At 42.3% G+C, this 20,365-nt stretch overlaps 2 protein-coding genes and 1 long non-coding RNA gene across 3 annotated transcripts; 1 reads left to right on the plus strand and 2 right to left on the minus strand.

The window, feature by feature from the left end:
- The first annotated feature begins 1,187 nt into the window (after window positions 1-1,187).
- Window positions 1,188-5,838, plus strand: gmfg (glia maturation factor, gamma). Its single transcript, XM_076282559.1, has 7 exons — window positions 1,188-1,297; window positions 1,701-1,797; window positions 1,975-2,024; window positions 3,957-4,006; window positions 4,368-4,450; window positions 4,574-4,647; window positions 5,487-5,838. Exons 1-7 carry the CDS (start codon window positions 1,295-1,297, stop codon window positions 5,556-5,558), a joined length of 429 nt encoding a protein of 142 aa, XP_076138674.1. The 5' UTR covers window positions 1,188-1,294; the 3' UTR covers window positions 5,559-5,838.
- Window positions 5,816-11,592, minus strand: paf1 (PAF1 homolog, Paf1/RNA polymerase II complex component). Its single transcript, XM_076282558.1, has 14 exons — window positions 11,404-11,592; window positions 11,027-11,056; window positions 10,815-10,907; window positions 10,581-10,702; window positions 10,396-10,462; window positions 10,196-10,297; window positions 10,002-10,107; window positions 9,790-9,858; window positions 9,405-9,508; window positions 8,981-9,097; window positions 8,596-8,724; window positions 8,118-8,223; window positions 7,541-7,622; window positions 5,816-7,177 (listed from the first exon to the last, which is right to left on the minus strand). The coding sequence occupies exons 1-14, from the start codon at window positions 11,448-11,450 to the stop codon at window positions 6,753-6,755; spliced, it is 1,599 nt and encodes a 532-aa protein (XP_076138673.1). The 5' UTR covers window positions 11,451-11,592; the 3' UTR covers window positions 5,816-6,752.
- Window positions 11,593-12,078: 486 nt separating this feature from the next.
- On the minus strand, window positions 12,079-14,037 carry LOC143121188 (uncharacterized). Its single transcript, XR_012986427.1, has 4 exons — window positions 13,698-14,037; window positions 13,331-13,477; window positions 12,855-12,899; window positions 12,079-12,700 (listed from the first exon to the last, which is right to left on the minus strand). It is a non-coding gene; the product is annotated as an uncharacterized LOC143121188 (long non-coding RNA).
- Between the last annotated feature and the right edge of the window lie 6,328 nt (window positions 14,038-20,365).

The following is a 20,365-nucleotide window of genomic DNA, read 5'->3' on the forward strand; positions in this document are numbered from 1 at the left end:
ACATGACGTAAAGCGTTAGGTGACGTAAACACGTAAGGGAGGAGCGAGGGATGCCGAGTTCCAATCGGCCAGAGCTTTTGACCAGAGACCTCTATGCCAGAGACTTGTAGGCCTACATAAACTTTACATTATAAGTTAATAATAAGAGTTTTAATTAAAGTTGTAAAGCCTACAAAAGCATAACAATAGTAATATTAACAATAGCAATAACCATACAAACCATAACTCTGTAAGATAATTACTTAATGAATGAATTAAGTGCAAGGTTAACAGATGAGTCTAAACATTTTGTGAAAGTCCCAAAACTATCACAAGAGCTAAATAGGCTAGGTAACCCATTCCACCGATGAGGAATCACAGAGGAAAAGAGTCTTAGCAGTGACCTGTTAATGGATGGCAGACAGCAGTCATTCGTCTAAGGGTTGTATGTAGTGGGCGAAATGGGACGAAGAGCTAGATAGGTATCAAGGTGCAGATCCAGTATAGGCCTAGTGTCCTGTAAGCCAAACTGAGGGATTTTATTTTAATTCTGGCTGCTATAGGAAACCTTTACTAACAGACTAGAGAAGTTACATGTGTCTTTGGCTGATTACAAAACAGAGGTGCTGCTGCATATAAATAATCTGTAATGGTCTCTCTACACAAGCAGGTAGACTAGGCATAACAATTACAATAGTCCAGTTTGGAAAGAACCATGGCTTGCACAAGAAGTTGTGTGGCAAATTGTGCTAGGATAGGATTTACAATGTAGTAACACCTAGTGAACTGTTTATAGGTATAAATTATGTAATTGATAGGGCTTTCCTTGAATGTTGATATTCAATTATTTTAAAAATAGGAATTTCGTGGTGAAATTCTATTTACATGGGCATAGAGCTATTGCTAGTTTAGATGAGATCCAAATTTATTGCCATTGTGCTGAATACAAAGCCAAGGAAATTCAACCTCAACCAGAAGCACAAACATAAGTACACATACACATAGCACTCTTTTATCTCTAAATCACTAATTTAGATGAAGACAATGGACAGTGACTTACGAATATAAAGGGCAGAGAGGAAAATATATTGCATATCTGGTTTGTTTTTTGTTGTTGTTGCTTCTGCTGCTGCTGTGTTAGCGCAAATGTGACATCAAAACACTCACAGTAATAAGAAGCCTATACCCTCCCATTATGCAAATAGCCATCTTATAACTTGAGGATGTCAGTTGTGTCACAAGTCAGAAGGGGAACAGGAGGAAAAAACAGCTTCATAGATCAAAAGGAAGTAGGTCTCAGCTTCAAGACAGAGAAATGGTAAGGATTAATTGCTTTTAAATTAATTGTCTGAAAGTTTTCCTAATTTCATGTTCCCTATAGATGCCATGGCATGTTATTTTTATGTGTATAGTGCATTTTCTCCCATTTTGGTGCACTCTTAACCGTTATAGTCAGGAAGTAGAATTGCAACATGTAGCTGCACACTTCCTGCCCATAAACATATGTTATGTTTTCAGATAATAATATGGAAAGCATAACTACATGACACTTTATTGTTGTCTTTGTTCATTTATTCATTTTTTGAATGAATTTGCCTAGTTAGAATGTAGGCCTATATGGTTATTGTGTGTATTATGCCTGCTTATGATGGTCAACTCTTAAGTCGTTTTAGTTTAGCTCAGCCAAGACTTGTCACCTGATGTTGTGGTTAAATCTTTAGGCAGATTCTCTCGTAGTATGTGAAGTGGATGAAATCCTGAAGGAAAAACTGAAGAAGTTCCGTTTCCGAAAAGAGACAAACAATGCAGCCATACTAAGTGAGTGTCTTTCTCAGCAGACTATTTGCTGCATCATTTCCGGTTTTGTTGTGATTATCACAACATATTATATTTGCTGGGCATCTGAAGAACATTTATTGGAAACAATTCACTTTAATGGCTGTCACTTACACTGTTCTCAAAAGATTAATGATGGTGTTGTTCCCCCTTGTTCAGTGAAGATTGACATGGTAAAACAACTGGTAGTGGTGGAAGAGGAGTATGAGGTAAATATTCATCTTCACATTGTTTTTTGCAGGATTAAAATTAAGTGTTTGTCATCAGTGTTACTATTTCTATTCAGGGATGGACAGTAAGTACATTGAATACTCTACTTACTGTAAGTGTAATTTTAAATATGAGCATGAAGTACTTTTAACCACATTTGATTCTTTGAATCCAATAATGCGATAGACCATCTTGAAGTTCATTTTTTTCAATAGTCCATTTAAACTTGGCTGAATTGGCTGTGGTAATGATGGTGACAGATTCTTCATCAGAGCATCCTCCATGTAGCCTGAGAGAACCTAGACAAACCTGTTAGCAATTGAAATTTGAGAAGTAGGCCTAGTCTGGCTAGGCTATCCTCCATGATCATTGTGAAATTGGAATGAAATTAAACAATCACCTGACATTCACAGCATAGCTAGATATTTAGCATGCATCATTAAACAATAAATAATCTATTCATAATTCAATTATCTGGTTTTTGTATTCACAGTGAAAATGTTTTAAATTTGTGAACAGAGAATGCATAATGATTTAAATTATATTATTGCATCAATTTGAACAGTTGCAAAGTTATGATAGGTAAAATGTTTTCGTTGGATGTAAGGAACTAAAGGTCTGTTCAAGTCCTATGACTGACCAAAGGATGTATACCCTATTAATGACAAAATAAACATTACATTACAATACATTAAAAAGGAGAAATACTTGTACTTCTGAATATTTAAGTATTTTTAAAATCAAGTACTTCTGTACATCGACTTAAGTAAAAATCTGACTTAGCAACTTTCACTTGTATTGGAGTAATATTTGACAAGGTATCTATACTTTCACTTAAGTAAAGTAATTGTGTACTTCGTCCACCTCTGTTTCTATTCTAAAACCAGCTGCAGATATGTCTAGTTTTGCGTTCTGAGAGAGTGGAAAACAGTATTATGTCCAATATTCCAATATATGGTTTAATGTATTGTGTGTTCCCAAACAGGGACAATGTAAGGCGCCTGGGTTAATATCACTACTGATTGCTTGTGGGGCATCAAATACCATGCATGCCATTGATTAGGGTATAGCCTTGATGTCTTCTCACTTTGGGTCATTCTGTGTCATTCCGTGTCAAATCAGATAAGGTTGTTGCTGCAACGTCTCAGATTTTGTTCAGACCTTGTCTATATCATGGGTCCCAAAAGGAAGGCCTGTCAAATATTTCTGTTCAAATTCTATATCTTCATATTATTTGCAGCTCTTGAAATTACTTCAGTTTTACACCCTGAAAAACATATTAAGTGGGAAGCAATGTTTGGACATTGTCATGAGAAGTATTATTTATAGCCAGCCCAAACGTTTTTGGTTGCGGAAGACAAATGCTCTCAGTATGTCTGAACCACAAGTTTGTACTGCATGCTTTTTGAATTGATTTTCTACAAGGCCCTAGATTCAGAGAAAATTTTAAAAAAATACTGACATTAAGGGTAGTATACACTTTTGTATGCATTTGGTATCAATCATTATTTTTTCTTTTACATACAATATTTGAAGGGAGGGATGAGCTACCTTGTGCTTCGTATATCTTTCGCCTGTTTACAGACAAATTAAACTTACATCTTGACTGAACTTCTTCTCTGTGACTGATATCGTGTTTCACTTTGGTATACTACATTTTTAGTTCATAGTCTATACCTTATATCAACAGTATCACTCTACTCTAAAATGTGCTAACGATTTTAACACAAGCCAATATTTGTCTTTAGTAATTGGATATGTGAAAATACTATAGATTACATAAACTGAAAATTTGAAAGATTGAAAATGATAATTTACAGATGTTCCTTTGTGGGATATTAATAAAGCCATAGCCCTGTTGATGAAAAGGGAAGGATGAAAGGAAGGATGGGAAATGGTCCACATCACCAACCCTGTATCTCTTATTACAGGATATTACTCTTGATGACTTGAGGGAAAAGCTCCCTGAACGTCAGCCCAGATATCCTTTTTACCACCTGCTTGTATAGATGATTATTCAGTGATGTCACTTATTGAAATGGCAGAATTTCAGTTAATGCTATTTACCAGACACAAACACATTGGCCGGAAAGATCGTTGTATTCCTCTATACAGCTAGACAACTTAACCGATACATTAATTCAAACTGTTATATTGTAGTCTTACACATTACACATTTTTGTTCAATATTTCATCTGTCTCCATCAGCTAGTCTCTAGGAAGTGCTCTAGTTAAACTAGCACAAGTGCTTAAACAAGTCAAAGAGTGAGTTAATATTAATCTTTGTTAAATCAGAAGCAACCAATAGAATTACAAACAAAGATTTCTTAACATGGTTGAACATTCATTGTGTACAGCTACAAATATAACCATGCGGATGGGCGTGTCTCATACCCACTCTGCTTCATCTTCTCAAGTCCAGTAGGTGAGGAATGTGTGCATGGATTGCCTTGCTTGCATGTTTGGGGAATTTGGGGAATAGTATAAAACATTCTTTTTACAGTATATACCAACTTTAAATGACACACTATATCTGTAATACCTACAGGGTGCAAACCTGAACAACAGATGATGTACGCGGGCAGCAAAAACCGTCTGGTTCAAACTGCAGAGCTGACCAAGGTAAACCAACTGATGGTGACATTGTGGTCTTTTTGCTATCCAATCTATATGAAGAGGAAAGTGATAAATATGAAAATATCCAATTAGTCACCCAAGAAGATTTGGGCTGATCCAAAAGGAGGGCTATTTCTCATCTCCTCTCACACTCCCATGTTCTGTGTATGTCACTGTGAGTAGCGTCCAGTGAGGAAGAGCCACTGACATGGCTGCACATATCTGCCTGTGCAATCAGATGTTTTTTTTTTTATTTCCCTATGCCACTAGTTGCAGTCCTCCATATTTGGCAGGCAGACTGGTGGTTAATTAAGTTCTGTCTGAACATTTTGCTTCATAATTTCTAATGATGAGTGTGTAGGCTATCTTCTTTAGTTAACTGATCTTTTGAATGAGATTCCATCTTCAGTGAAAATCAAGTGAGGATTCCATCTATGGTGATGGTCTAAGTAATAAGTAATCACTTTGAACAAAAGTGTCTACCAAATACCAAGGTCCAAAATACTCTCAATGTAAGATCCCAAAATACTCATTTCAATTCATTCTTATCTAGCCTTATTTCTCCTAAAGGTGAAACATATGAGATCTCAATAAGGTGTGATTTGTTTCTTGGGAGACAAAAATACATTTTCAAAACTAAATTTCCTTTGAGGATATTGATTTTTTTTACATACCATGTGCTATTTTTAGCTCTATATGTAGTATAGTGTCCCAGTATCGTCAGATGAAGATGATATCCATTGCCTTAAGTGGCTCCATTTAATTTGCTAAAATCCATACAGTTGCACTGCCGTGATTTGCTGTATATTTCCTCATCACTTTCTTTGTAACCTCCTCTTCCACAGGTGTTTGAGACTCGAAATGCAGATGACCTGACAGAAGAGTGGCTGAAAAACAAACTGGCATTCTTTCGTTGAGAGGAACAAAACCTCTCCAAACCTTTTGTACAGTATTGTCCATACAGTATTGTTCTTTGTTTGTTGTTGTGCGGTGGACAGAACAGAAGTGATCATTTTGGACTTTAAAATGAAATACCACTTAAACATTCATTTATACAAACAAATAAGATAACTTTTACAAACTTTTATTTTAAACTGTACTACGATAGATGTATCTCTTTGTGTATTTCTTAACCAGTGGTTGTTGTAGTAAGAGTAAAGCACAGACAATGATATAAAAAAAAAACAATCAGTTTAATATTTATTTACATTGTCCATACACTGCAGTAGACGGTCTCAACTACACTACTACAAAAAAAGTGTATGCTAACAGTATTAGACAATGTGACACTCTTATTCAAAACAACTCAATTAATTGATTTCTATAGGTTCTTAGAACAAAATAGAAAAACCTTATCCAGACCATATGTCAAAGCAGAATGCGAAAGGAAAGGCTGGGGAAAAAAAAAAAAGAGACAGACATTTAAAAAAAAAAAAAAGCTATTGAGACAGAAACAAGCGGAATTATAATGCAAGTGGAGACTGTGGGAGGTGGACGTTAATGTGTAATGACTCTCGCTGGTCTCTCCACTCCACACACACGGTAGACGCCAGGCCAACCTTGAGAGGGGTAGTCTGAAGATGAAAATGACGTGAAATATGCACAGAGACCCCCAGATATGGGTAAAGAGAGGGGAGGCGAGAGGAGGCGAGAGGGACGATGGATGTCCAGATTATGGGAGGCTATGGGAGATGGAGAGGAGACACAACAATCGCCATGTCTAACATGATAGCCTTGTGAGTAGATAATCTGTGGGCCCAAGTGATCCCACAAAGTGATAATAACCACTATCCCATAGCAATTACTAAATGAAAAACAATATTTCTAAAGCACCTTTCTGACGCATGTCTCATTTCAAGAATGGTGTTTGCTAATGCAATGTATACAAGGGCATGCGTGAGTGTATATGAGTGAATGTGTGTGAATATGTGGTGAATGTGTGTATGCGTATAAATGAGTGCATGTGTAAAATGTGTGTGTAGATAAGCATGTGTATGTGTGTGAATGAGTGAGTGCGTTTGAATGGATGAGACGAGTGCATCGAGCAAAGGTGCGTGCACGAGTGTGCGGTGTTATGGGAAAGGGCGGGACAGAAGCTGTGTTCTGCCATCTCAGTCGCTGTCGCTGGCGTCACTTGAGTCAGAGCCACGTTCGCTGCCACTCTGCTGGCCGGTCTCCGAGTGGTCACTGCTGCTGAGCGGCGGTGAGGCGCTCCCGCTCCTCCTCCTTCCGCCATCTTCCTCCTCCTCATCCTCGCTGCCGCTGCTGCGGCCTCCGCCGCCGTCACCACTGCCCGCTTTATCGTCGCCATCGTCGTCGCTGTCGTCGTCGCTCCCGAAGATCTCCTCCTCGTCGGCGCGCGTCTCCCGCGCCTGCCGCTCGTCGCCGCTCTCGCTGCCGCTGCCACTCGCCCGTCGCGGCCGCTTGGCGCTCTCTTCTTCCTCCTCATCCTCGTCACGCTCGTGAGGCTCCTCTTCCTCATGCTCTGACTCGCTGTCAGAGTTCTCGCTCTCGCTGCCCTTCTCCTTCTCGTCGCCTGAGAGCAAACCAAGGTAAACACAGAAATATTAGAAACAAATCACCAACATCAGCATCAACATTAAAAGCCCAGAACAGCAAGTAAATACTAAACTTATACCCCATTCAGACAGACTTTGAACAACATTTATTGAGTGTTTATTTAGCGTTTGGGGTCCAGACTGAATGCTACCTACAAGTGTAAGTTGAAATGTTTGTTGATCTTCTTGCAACATAATATCATAAAAAAAGGTGTCTGAACGCACATACAGGGCATTTCTATGTAAATTTCCATTTACAATGAAACTTCCATTTAACCCCAGACAGCCATCGTCACAATAAATAAATTAATGATGCAGTAGATAAAGTGCTGAAGCCTCACCAGACTCCTGGATGTCCTTGTCGATGTCAATGTCCTCCTCATCCTCGGGCTCGTGGTTCTCCAGCTGAGCTTTGCGGGCTTCCTGTAGCACGGAGAGGGCACACACATCTATCAGTTTCCTCAAATCAGGCTGTCCATGAAACTAGTCAGCCATCTTGGCTCAACCATGACACCTTAGGCACCCACCCAGCCACACACCTTAAAACCACACGGGTTAGCCTTGTGTGGGACAGAGCATCCAGAGTTATGGGCACTCAGGACTTATAACTACTTTCATAGTTCCTTATATATATATATTTATATACATTACCAAACATATACATGTAAAGTCTGAAATGAACACAGGTCACAAGCCACAACACACACTTTCAATGATCAGACACATGCAAATGGCCAGTATTAAAGTATTAATAAGTAATACACTTTTTTGCAGGGCTCAGTCAGTCAAATGTAAGACTTGTTAAGATCTTTTTATAACCATTATGATTTAAATGTATGACCTAAACGGATTACGAAAAATAACTTCAGTCATTAAAATTCCCTTCCCTTTTTTTGGGAGCACTGCCAGAAGTCTCACCTGGGCCTCCAGCTCCTTCTCGTTCATGTCTCTGTGGTTGCACACCAGCATGGCGTTGGTGGTGGACTGTGCTCCAGCCTTGGCTCTTCTCTTGCTCAGACGCACTCTGTGACCAAGACACATTGAACGGATCAAAATCTCATTCTCAATACTCAGCCTATGTTCCAAGGTAATCTTTGGTCATATCCACACGGTAATTAAATTAAGGAAGAGGGTGGAATTTTAAGCCCAGTCATTAAACAAAATGATTACCGGTACTCTTTGAAAACAAGCAGGCTGATTGATGACAGCAATTATTTGAACATATTATGTTAGCATAGAATCAATAGCATTGGCATACATGTTTCGCTGTAATTGCCCAGATATGTGGCTCTGGTTGTCTAGTGCAAACAATTTAGAAAAATAGCAACATAATGAACCATTTGCAAGAAAGTAGTAAAAGAGGAAGCTTTTGACTGTAAATGCCAATGGTTCCCACCTGGTCTCCAGTTCGTTGTAGTAGACCCCATCTCCATCTCTGAAGATGAAGAAGTAATTCTCCTCATAGCCCTTGCTGGCCTTGTTCTTCACATTCCAGTTGTACTCCCTGGCAATCTTGTATTCATACCTAGACATGAATGAAAATAAGTAATTTTGGAATTAAAGAGACTTGCGGTAAACACATGGAGTTGGACACACTTTCAAAACATTTAAATCTGTTGACATCCCGAGGTGCAGCTCAGATAGATGATCATATTTTAAAACAGTCTGGTTGATGCAAAATGTAACTCGGACACAAAGTAATAAATGCATCTGCATCATGTATTATATGTTACTGATATTTCCCCATCCCATGTATTTTTGTCCACAGTGTTATTCCTTACAATTCTTCTGGCATGAATTCAATGTCCTCCTCAACGTCTCTCTTGCGCTTGCGCATGGTTTCCTCGTTGGGCAGGAAGTATGCCACAAACTGGTTTCCTTCCTCATCCATCATACCCCTGCAAAAAGACAACAAAAACATTCGGCATGCCAGACCACAGAACATGTATCCCACTCTCCACTCACCAATACTCACAAGTCACAACTGTAAACCAGGATAACACAAAAACTCTACTTGAAACGTTGGTATAGAACTATCAACTGATATCAGATATAAGACCCTGGATAACCTTTTACAATATTAACTAGTCATTAACTAGTCAGTAGAAAAGATAAAATACAAAGGTGCTCTAAAAGGGGTGTTGAGATGAAAAATGCACTTATCAACTGGTTTACACCTGGAGCAACATTGTATATCACTCTTACCTGATCATAGCCTGAGACATCATATCCACACCAGCAGGGCCAGATATGTCTTTGGGAGCAGGGTCAGAGTCGAAGATGACCTGAGCACATGGGTTGATCCACATCTAGAGAGGGCGAGAAGAAGAAAGGATCAGGAAAGAACCTCCACAGCTGGTTGACTCAAAATCTGGAGAATGTAGTTCAATGTGACATGCATCCAACCCTCTTAAGAAAATTATAAATCTGTAGCTGTGGGTGACATTTTACAGCATAAATAATTAATACACAAAATGACCAGGAACCAGAATTCAACAACATTCACTCCATTGCACAGATGCAGACATGACTACATAATGAGATAAATCTACACACTAAAGTTCATCAAGTTCTCATGCGGGGTTCAAACCTTAAAGTCAGGGAAGACAGGCAAAACCTCCACTGGAGTGACTCTGGGTTTGCTGTAGTGCTGTGGGATCTGCAAGGAGGATATAAGCTATAAATCTTTGTGATCTGAAAGTCACAACTTTAAAAGACTTGCAATTGGTCCATTTTTGTGGCAAATTATTCTAAACGGTTCCCTTGAACAATGAGTAAAATATCAAGAGGAAAGGTCCTCACAGCTTTCTGTGCATCTTCAAATGTTTTTTCAATGGCCGCAATCTGACTGTCCCTGTCTTTGTAGATTTCTTCCTCTGTGAACTGCTGCTTGACTGAAACACCAATCCTGCAAAAGACAATTGATTTCAAAGTTATACTTTATGAGGCTATCCTGTATGTCAAAGTTGCATAGCAATTAGCAGATATGGACTTACTTGACTTCCACTTTCTCATTGGAAACGCCATATCTATTGAACTCTGTGGAGATGTACTCAGTCTTCCTCATCCAGGGCACTACCTTAGCATGCTGCTGAGATCTGAATTTAATAAAAACAATGTTAGAGTCAAAACACAATGTGGTATGCATCAGAACAGGCATGCAAAATCATTACATGTTAATTTAATCCTAGCTTACCTCTTCGAACTTGTAGGAGCCTGGATGTCCTCTTCTAGTAGTTTCTCATCGGCTGGGTCAAGGAGAACTGGACAAAATGTAAGCAATATTTAACAATAATTATCAATTAATTATTTATCTAATCCATTGTCATCACATATGATTTTATTAGAAGCCTGTGATTAATATGTGCTGCATTGACTTACTGTTAGGATCTATACGATAGGTGTCTGGGTTGATGAGGTCAATCGTGACCCCAAGATCGGGTTCCGTCAACAGGTCATGCTTGTGTTGTTTCTCTAGTGAAGTAGCCTTGTATTGTACAAATCTTTTGATAACAGACAAGTAGACTAGGTTAAATATCTGAACTGAAACAACAATTTCAATTTCAGGGATGTGGATGCAAGGTGTTCCAAAATTCACTCTGATGTGATGTGTACCTGTGCTGATCAAACGGGTACGTGATGAACTTCGGGTCGAAGGGTATGTCAGGGAGGCTGTTGCAGTACTTCACCCGACACACAACGCCAGACCTGTCAAGAATTCAGAAGTCTCGATATATTAGTTTATAACCACTAAATACAGATGGCCTACATTATGTGGTGTACATGATGGACTGACGTTGAGTGATAATGTTATACCCAAGACGTACCTCTCTGGGACGGTTCTGTGTGAAGAGGTCCTAAAAAACACGAAAATGTAAACATAAGAAATCAAGCCTCACAACGTCACTGCGCTGTAATATTATTTATGTCAACGGTGCGCGCCAGCTTGGTAATCAAGTTACAACACCCTTTGCTAACGTTAACAGATTCATTGCTGAATCCAAACAAAAATGCCTTGGCTTGCATATGTCTTCGCGGAAACCTGGAAAATTAAGACATGATAACCCTTTGATAGTTATCTTCATGACTAGCTTAATGGTTTCCCACTGGAAGCTGGAAAGAACAGATTTTAGCCTGAAAGCTAGCGCTGGATAGGTAGCAAAATGCTAGCCCACGAGCTAGCTAGCTAGCTAAAGTAAGTTACCTGTGGCCGTCTTCACGTTGAGCTTGAGTTTGGATTGTTGGAGCCATCTTCGAGAAGACCGGTCCTTCCCCTGGCTCTGGATCGATCAATGAAAATGTTTTCAAGACTTGTAAAAACAAATGAAATTGACAACAAAGCTACAATGCTATTCCATCTTCCATCAGACACGACAACTCGTTGGTACTTGGTTCCTTGTTTTGTTTCCGTATGTTATCATTGTTTGGAAATAGCACCACCTACTGTTCTGGAAGTCTCGATCTAATGTTTGCTAGACTGTAGTTTACTGACTGTATGTTTACTTTTTTTTTGTACAAAACATAGACTGTATAAATAAGCAACAAGACCTGTTTTAATACTGTTCATCTAAAAAAGTATACTCTGGATAAAAAAAAAGACAGGACCAGTTTTGATAGCCCCAATATATACACCAACATAGTCTGTAATGTAAAGGTATCTTGCTGCTCATAACATTCTCTTGACTGCATTTCATGAAATAATCACCTTTGACAAGGGATCAGTCATTGAATATGCAAACCTGGTGAAATTCACACTAAAATTCCATCTAGTGAGGACATCAATACAACATTAAAGAGCAGCTTCCGGTTTGTGACCGCAGATCTCACTGACGACGACCAATAAAAATAGAAAACAGTATGAGAAAAAAGATAAAACATCTACCAAGCAAATCTCAACTTTATTGCTTTCAAGCAAAACACCCTTGAGTGTGAGTAATATACAATTTAACAGTCTCTACAAGGTAAAAATTATCTGAAAGTTTAAGACAGTCAACAATCAAATTATAAACAGAACCGCTGAAACATTCTTGAGGTTTGCCTCACTAAATTCCATTTTATACCATTGACATAAGATTCATCAAGTCTCACAGAGTGTAGAGATGACTTCTTGTTCACACATTCAAATTAAATGTCTATATACACAGGTATATATAATTAGACTGTATACCCTGACCATATTGGACAAGGGCAGAGGACATAGGCTGGTTAGTGTAGTGTTACTGAAAACGCTTTCAGGAGGAAGGTCCACATTTATGTTAAATCTTTTCTGCTGTCCATCAAATAGATAAGTAGTCATCCATCCAACTACAAAAGTGTGTCCTCTGGTCCCGTTTGATTTCGAAGGGGGATGCAGGCAGGTCCAGATATGGACATGGATACAGAATATCTTAAATGATGATAAAAGAAATATGAAAGGCCCCATTCTTCTCTTGTGTTCCAATCATGATATATTTTGTTGTACTCTTCACTCTCATGTCTGCATCTCCCCAGAACGGTCAACTCTAGAAAGAAAAAGTGGTAGATTTTAGATCTGATAAAGTGGGAATAATAAGTAAACACTTTTAATAGACAGAAGTGTCATGGTACCTTTTTCTATTGTGACGAATGACAGGACAGGAATGTAGTACTAAAGGAGTGTGTCTATAAATCACTTACCTGGTTAACATGTAGAGCATTTGTCCAGGGTCGTCAGCAAACACCCTGTAGGAAAGCAAAGCAAAGACTTCCACTCAGCATGTTTTAATATTTTAGCAGTAGCTGCATATGTGATTTACAAGAAATGATAGGCTACTGCTTAAATGTGTCCACATATCATTCATGTCCAAAGAGTACAAGAGTCACAGGAGCTGAGCTCATGTAATAACGTGATTTAGTAAGGGGATACTCAAAGTTGCTCCAGAAAATTAAAGAGTTAAGCTAATGATACACAAGGCAACTTTTTGAGCAATGTATTGTTGTTCTGTCATATTCCCATTGATATAGGTAAACTTCTTCACCCTGGAGAACTTTAATCATCAGTATACAAATGATCACTCAATCTAAAACCATTGAAACGGTTATGTGGTTGCCAGCCACACTGCCCAAAAAGTTGCTCCATGTATCATCCCCTTTATGAACGTCAACGCACTCACCCATCTCCCCAGTGATAGAAGGCCCTGTCCTGGTAGAAGAAACATAGGAAAAGCCAAACGCTGATCGTCTCCATCCAAAAGATAACGAAAAGGAACCATACAGACGACAGAAGCAGTTCACACACCATCCTGACTGTTAGACGAATGCTGTGCAAAGCCAAGCAAAAAGGATGCCACCATTACATGGAATTACATTACATTACATGAAATTAGGCGAGTTAACAGTTCGCGGCCTCCTAGGTGTCACATTTATCTTCTCAAAGTAATACAGCTAAACTCATTGAAAACTCGGAAGAATTCATTAACGTTATGCACTTTAGTTCTCGTATGACTCATTAGTAATGTTGCTCATGTCATTTTAACTCACCGTCTTTTTTTCGCCTGGTGTAAAAGTCTTTAGTTAGCTGTCTAAGTCAACCAGCCAACAATCTCAAACATCTGTTAATGTTGGTTCGAATTGCAAACATTAGCTAACATTAGCTAACGTTATATCTTCCAGCAGCCAGTCGTCCAACCAAGGCAAATGCTACTTTTGTGGTATCATTAGTAGCCAACGTATTTTTGTTAGATAGCTACATGTGGAACGTGGGGAAAAGAAAATTAACTTCACCTAACAATATGAAAGATTTCACATGACTAAAAAAGGTTTCAGAAGGTACACAAAACAAAGCAGTGTTGTTATCTCGCAATATCCTGCAGCTAGCTGCATGGAGCCAGCGACAATAAGGAAACTTCCAATATGGCCGCCAATCCTTGACCCTTCAAAATAAATGTCTGCACTTATTTATTTATTTAATTAATAATGAAGAAAATATTAAATATTCATTGAAAACTGTAATGTTAACAAAGGTAAAGTAAAGTTTACCTAATAATTAAATAAGACACTAAAAGTTTATGTTTACCTTATTAGGCCTACCTGGTAGATTCAAGTATAGTATAAATATACTTTTTTGATCCCGTGAGGGAAATTTGGTCTCTGCATTTAACCCAATCGGTGAATTAGTGAAACACAAACAGCACACAGTGAACACACAGTGAGGTGAAGCACACACTAATCCCGGCGCAGTGAGCTGCCTGCTTCAACAGCGGCGCTCGGGGAGCAGTTAGGGGTTAGGTGCCTTGCTCAAGGGCACTTCAGCCGCAGCCCACTGGTTGGGGCTCGAACCGGCAACCCTCCGGTTACAAGTCCAGAGTGCCAACCAGTGGGCTACGGCTGCCCATAATTCAAATCATTTGGCTGTTGTAAAAGCATATTTAAAAGGGGGGGTGAAATGGAATGATTATAACATGTACTTACAGACAATATATAGATATTTATGGCTAATTCACCTTTGTAGGTACCAAGCTGAGGCTGAACCAAGTCACATAGGCCTACAATAGGCCTTCACACACCTTTGGTTTGGGACAGCAACTCCAAATGATCCTCTTTTACTTCTTTCCCTAACAATGAATGTGATTAATGTAGGGACAGGCTATTGCCATCAGTTGAAGCTACATTGCAGCAATATGTATGTTATTCAAAACTTTATAATAGGCTACTTTACAAACAAATTCCATCTCCCCTGTTGTCGTTAATGGTCAGGCTGTGGAAACTGATCAGAAATAGGTAGGGACTGTGATTGACAACAAGCTAACATTTGAGCATCAGGTCAACAATGTGTAAGAAATGTAAATGTAAAATGTAAATGTAAATCAGGTTTCTAGGCCAAGTATACAAGGAATTTGGTCTCTGCATTTATCCATCCGTGAATTAGTGAACACACAGAGCAAACACAGTGAGGTGAAGCACACACTAACGGAGCAGTGAGCTGCCTTGCTAACCTCCATGAAGCTGGCCCCCCATGTTACTCAAAAATGATTAAAAACACTGCTATTCGTTTGTGCTACGTTTGTGCCGGTTTGTGCCGTAAAAATTATCGTTTGTGCTAAGGGTTTTAAGTAATTAAACTTTACATTTTTCTGGCCAGTGACGTCACTCAGCCCCCCATACTTGTCCAAATTTCCCCAAAATAGTATCAATCGTCTGTGCTCATTTGTGCCGTTAAAAGTAACATTTGTGCTTGTGTAGTGAATGTGACCGGCATAATTCACCTTTGTTATTAAGTGTGGTTCTACACACCGTTCATATTAAACACAGCACTTTGTTCTGTCTGTAGTTACTTCATGTAAGTATAACTGTTCAGGGATCGCGGTCCCTTTAAATGTTATGAATGTGTGATGACGTGTAGCCCCATGCCTGTTTTGTTGCTGGACAGCGCCATTTTTGATTTCAGTGTTTTTTCCTATCTAAATAAACGACACACGCATTCGTGTGCTCAACGTGAGAAATTGTCTCTTGCGATTTACTGCAATTTCCACACTGGTGACCCCGACGTTAGTCTGCTGGACGTATCCAGAGACACTACACGACCATGACCGCGAACGCTGTTACCCTCAAACTCCCCGAATTCTGGGAATCGTCGGTCGGCATGGTTTGCCCAGACTGAAGCGCAGTTCGCGTTGCGTGAGATCACCGCGGATACAACAAAGTACTACTACGTTGTGTCGGCTCTCGGAAATTCAACAGCATCCAGAGTGGTGAGTCTTCTTAAAAACCCTCCGGCAACTGAGAAGTATATAGCACTCAAAGCCCACCTGTTGAAAACTTTTGAACTGTCAGACGCTGAGAGAGCCAGCAGGCTTTTCTCCCTTCAAGGACTGGGTGACAGCAAACCATCTGAGCTCATGGACCTTATGCTGGATCTCTTGGGTGAGCACAGACCCGATTTTCTTTTTATCCAACTTTTTCTGCGTCAGCTGCCTTCCCAAGTCAGGGCTGCACTAGCCAACACCACAATCACTGACTGTCGGAGGCTGGCTGAAGAGGCTGACAAATTCTTCCTGGCAAGTCAGGGACATTGTGTGGCCGCGCTTTTTCCCGCACACATCGCTCCTGTGACGCTGGACGACTCCACACTCATCGCTGCAACCACTTCTCGTCGGCAGCAGTCTTCTGGCCCCCAACAGTCTTCAGGCTTGTGTTTTTATCATGCCAAGTTTGGACCCAAGGCTAACAAATGTCGTTCGCCATGCAGTTTCGGCGGGTCGGGAAATGCCAGGGCCGGCGCTCAGTAGTGGCCATGAGCGTCGGCCGCGTAGGCAGGCTGCTTTTCATCCGTGACAGCATCTCCGGACGACGTTTCCTGTGCGACACGGGAGCACAGAGGAGCGTCCTGCCTGCATCCCGTTTGGACATGGTGACTGACAGCCACGGCCCCCCTATGGAAGCTGCCAATGGTAGCCCCATCCGCACGTATGGAACAAGGTACGTTGAATTGTGTTTCGGAGGACAGCGGTTTGGCTGGGACTTTGTTACAGCAAAGGTTGCCGTTCCCCTCCTCGGAGCCGATTTTCTGTGTGCACAGGGACTGTTGGTAGATGTAAAGAACCGCCGTTTGATTGACGCCGTCACATTTTGTTCTTATACGTGCACGCTCAGCGGGACTGACTCCATACGACTGTCTAGCATGCTCTCAGCCTCAGATGACTTCCACCGTCTACTTGCCGAGTTCCCAGCGCTCACTCAGCCCACTTTCTCTGCATCCGCTGTGAAGCATGGTGTGGAGCACCATCTCGCCACTACTGGTCCACCAGTCTACGCCCGCGCTCGGCGCCTCGACCCGACCAAGCTTGCCGTTGCAAAGGCTGAATTTGCAAACATGGAACGCCTGGGTATAGTCCGTCGATCCGACAGCCCGTGGGCATCACCCCTCCACATTGTCCCCAAACCAGGCGGCGGCTGGCGCCCGTGTGGCGACTACCGGCGGCTTAATGAGGCAACGACACCTGACCGATACCCAGTCCCGAACATACAGGATTTTTCAGCTCACCTGGCAGATAAGGTGATTTTTTCCAAGGTGGACCTCGTCCGGGGATATCATCAGGTGCCGGTGCACCCACTGGACATTCCCAAAACAGCCGTGATCACGCCATTTGGTCTTTTTGAATTCCTGCGCATGCCATTCGGCCTTAAAAACGCCGCCCAATCTTTTCAACGCCTCATGGACTCTGTTCTACGGGAGCAACCTTTTCTTTTTGTGTACTTGGATGACATCCTCGTAGCGAGTACGTCCAAGTCTCAGCACCTGGCGCACCTCCGAACCCTTTTTGAGCGACTTAGCCAACACAGGCTAATTGTCAACCCCGCCAAGTGCCAGTTTGGTCTCTCCACCATTGATTTCCTGGGACACAGAGTCACTAAGGACGGTGCAGTCCCTCTCCCATCAAAGGTGGAGGCAGTAACACAGTTCCCACGCCCGCTCACTGTCAAATCACTGCAGGAGTTCCTCGGCATGGTGAATTTTTACCACCGCTTCATCCCTCGAGCTGCTCAGCTTATGCGGCCCTTGCACGAGGCCTTGAAAGGTAAGCCCAAGCACCTTGTGGACTGGTCAGAGAGCAGGGACAAGGCTTTTGCTGCCACTAAGGCAGCCCTGGCGAATGCCACCATGCTGGCGCATCCTTCTTCAACAGCCTCCATCGCCGTCACTTCGGACGCCTCGGACTACGCTGTCGGTGCTGTCTACGAGCAGTGGGTAGGCGGGGCCTGGCAGCCGCTGGCTTTCTTTAGCCGTCAGCTGCGTCCCAGCGAGCGTAAGTACAGTACTATCGACCGGGAGCTGCTGGGTCTCTACCTCGCCATCAGACATTTTCGTTCCCTGCTGGAAGGTCGACACTTCACTGCTTTTGTGGACCACAAGCCACAGACTTTTGCCATGGCCAAGGTGGCTGAGCCGTGGTCCGCCCGCCAGCAACGTCATCTGTCCTACATTTCAGAGTTCACTACGGACTTGCAACATGTTGCTGGTAAGAACAACTACGTGGCGGACTGCCTGTCACGGGCTGTGGCGGGGGCAGTCCATCTTGGCTTTGATTACCACCGCATGTCAACAGATCAGACCACAGACCCGGACGTGCAACTCCTGAGGACCTCAACTACAGGGCTGCAGATCGAGGACGTGGTTTTTGGAGATGCTGGCACCACGCTCCTGTGTGACGTCTCCACAGGCAGTCCTCGGCCAATAGTTCCCACAGGATGGAGACAACAAGTTTTTGATGCCATCCATGGTCTCTCCCACCCAGGTTCGAAAGCGTCACAGAGACTGGTTGCAGCAAAGTTTGTCTGGCACGGCCTCAAGAAGGACGTTAGGGACTGGACTAACACCTGCGTTGAGTGCCAACGGGCCAAAGTACACCGTCACACTAAAGCCCCGCTAGAGTTGTTCCCGGTTCCAGAGAGACGTTTTGACCATGTGAATGTAGATCTGGTCGGCCCTCTGCCATCTTCTCACGGTTTCACATACCTGTTAACCATGGTTGACAGGACCACCCGCTGGCCTGAGGCTGTGCCACTGACGTTGGTGGCAACTGTTGAGATGACACGGGCCTTTATCGGAACCTGGGTTGCTCGTTTCGGCACCCCTTCGTATATATCCTCTGACCGAGGCGCGCAGTTCACGTCTGAGCTGTGGAATGCTGTCGCACAGAGCCTCGGGGTGAAACTCCACCGCACGACTGCGTATCACCCGCAGGCTAACGGACTCTGTGAACGTTTTCATAGGTCAATGAAGGCTGCCCTGCGTGCCAGCCTCAAAGACAGCAACTGGGTCGACAAACTCCCATGGGTGATGCTGGGGATCAGGACCGCGCCAAAGGAGGACTTACAGTCCTCATCCGCCGAACTTGTTTATGGACAGCCGCTGCGGGTCCCAGGGGATTTTGTCCCTAGCACCACGGTTCCTTGGTCTGCTACTCTCCAGCGGTCAACTCTATTGGACAATGCGAGGTTGTTCGCACCTGTCCCTACTTCCCGTCACGGCCTCCCTCAGTCGCACATTCCCACTGGGCTTCAGACGGCTGACTATGTTTTCATTCGCCACGATGCCCACAGAGGACCGCTACGCCCGCCCTACGAGGGCCCATTCCGTGTTTTGGAGGCAGGAGACAAACATTTTGTGGTGGACATGGGCGGCAAACCGGAGCGACTCTCCATTGACCGCCTCAAACCGGCTCACTTGGATGTGGCCAGGCCCGTTGACCTGGCCCAGCCCCCACGACGCGGACGGCCTCCAGCTCTGCCCCCACCCCCTACTCCCCTCTCTCCCAAGCCTCCCACACGCCATGCCCCACACCCGTGTCATGACGGGACACCTGCCGCAGTTGGGTCTCATCGACCTCCGGTACAGCACAGCCGTTGTGGACGGTTAATACGCCCACCTCCCCGTTGACTTGATTTTACTTCTGATATGGTGAATTCTGGGGGGACGTGTGTAGTGAATGTGACCGGCATAATTCACCTTTGTTATTAAGTGTGGTTCTACACACCGTTCATATTAAACACAGCACTTTGTTCTGTCTGTAGTTACTTCATGTAAGTATAACTGTTCAGGGATCGCGGTCCCTTTAAATGTTATGAATGTGTGATGACGTGTAGCCCCATGCCTGTTTTGTTGCTGGACAGCGCCATTTTTGATTTCAGTGTTTTTTCCTATCTAAATAAACGACACACGCATTCGTGTGCTCAACGTGAGAAATTGTCTCTTGCGATTTACTGCAATTTCCACACTACTATGTTTTTTAAGATATTCCACGTTATTTGTTACACGTGTGACGTCACTCAGCCCCCCATCAATGTCGAAATCTTTCCAAAATGGTCTCAATCGTTTGTGCTAGGTTTGTGCTGATTTGTGCCGTTAAAATAAACATTTGTGCTACTATGTTTTCTAAGTTATTATGGTTTATTTTTTACTCGCGTGAGGTCACCAGCCCCCCATCAATGTCCAAAACTCACCAAAATGGTCTCAATCGTTTGTGCTATGTTTGTGCTGATTTGTGTCGTTAAAAATAACATTTGTGCAGCTATGTTTTTTAAGTTAACACGCTTTGTTACATGTGTGACGTCATTCAGCCCATCATCAGTGTCCAAATCTCCTCAAAATAGCCGCTGATTTGTGCCATTTAAATAAACGTTTGTAGGGTAGGCTACTATGTAAATTG

The sequence above is a fragment of the Alosa pseudoharengus genome, unplaced genomic scaffold (assembly GCF_046254945.1).
Source record: "Alosa pseudoharengus isolate Yale_2024_CS ecotype anadromous, Long Island Sound unplaced genomic scaffold, YU_APseudo_1.1 YU_APseudo_1.1_scf_13, whole genome shotgun sequence".
Lineage (NCBI taxonomy): Eukaryota > Metazoa > Chordata > Actinopteri > Clupeiformes > Clupeidae > Alosa > Alosa pseudoharengus.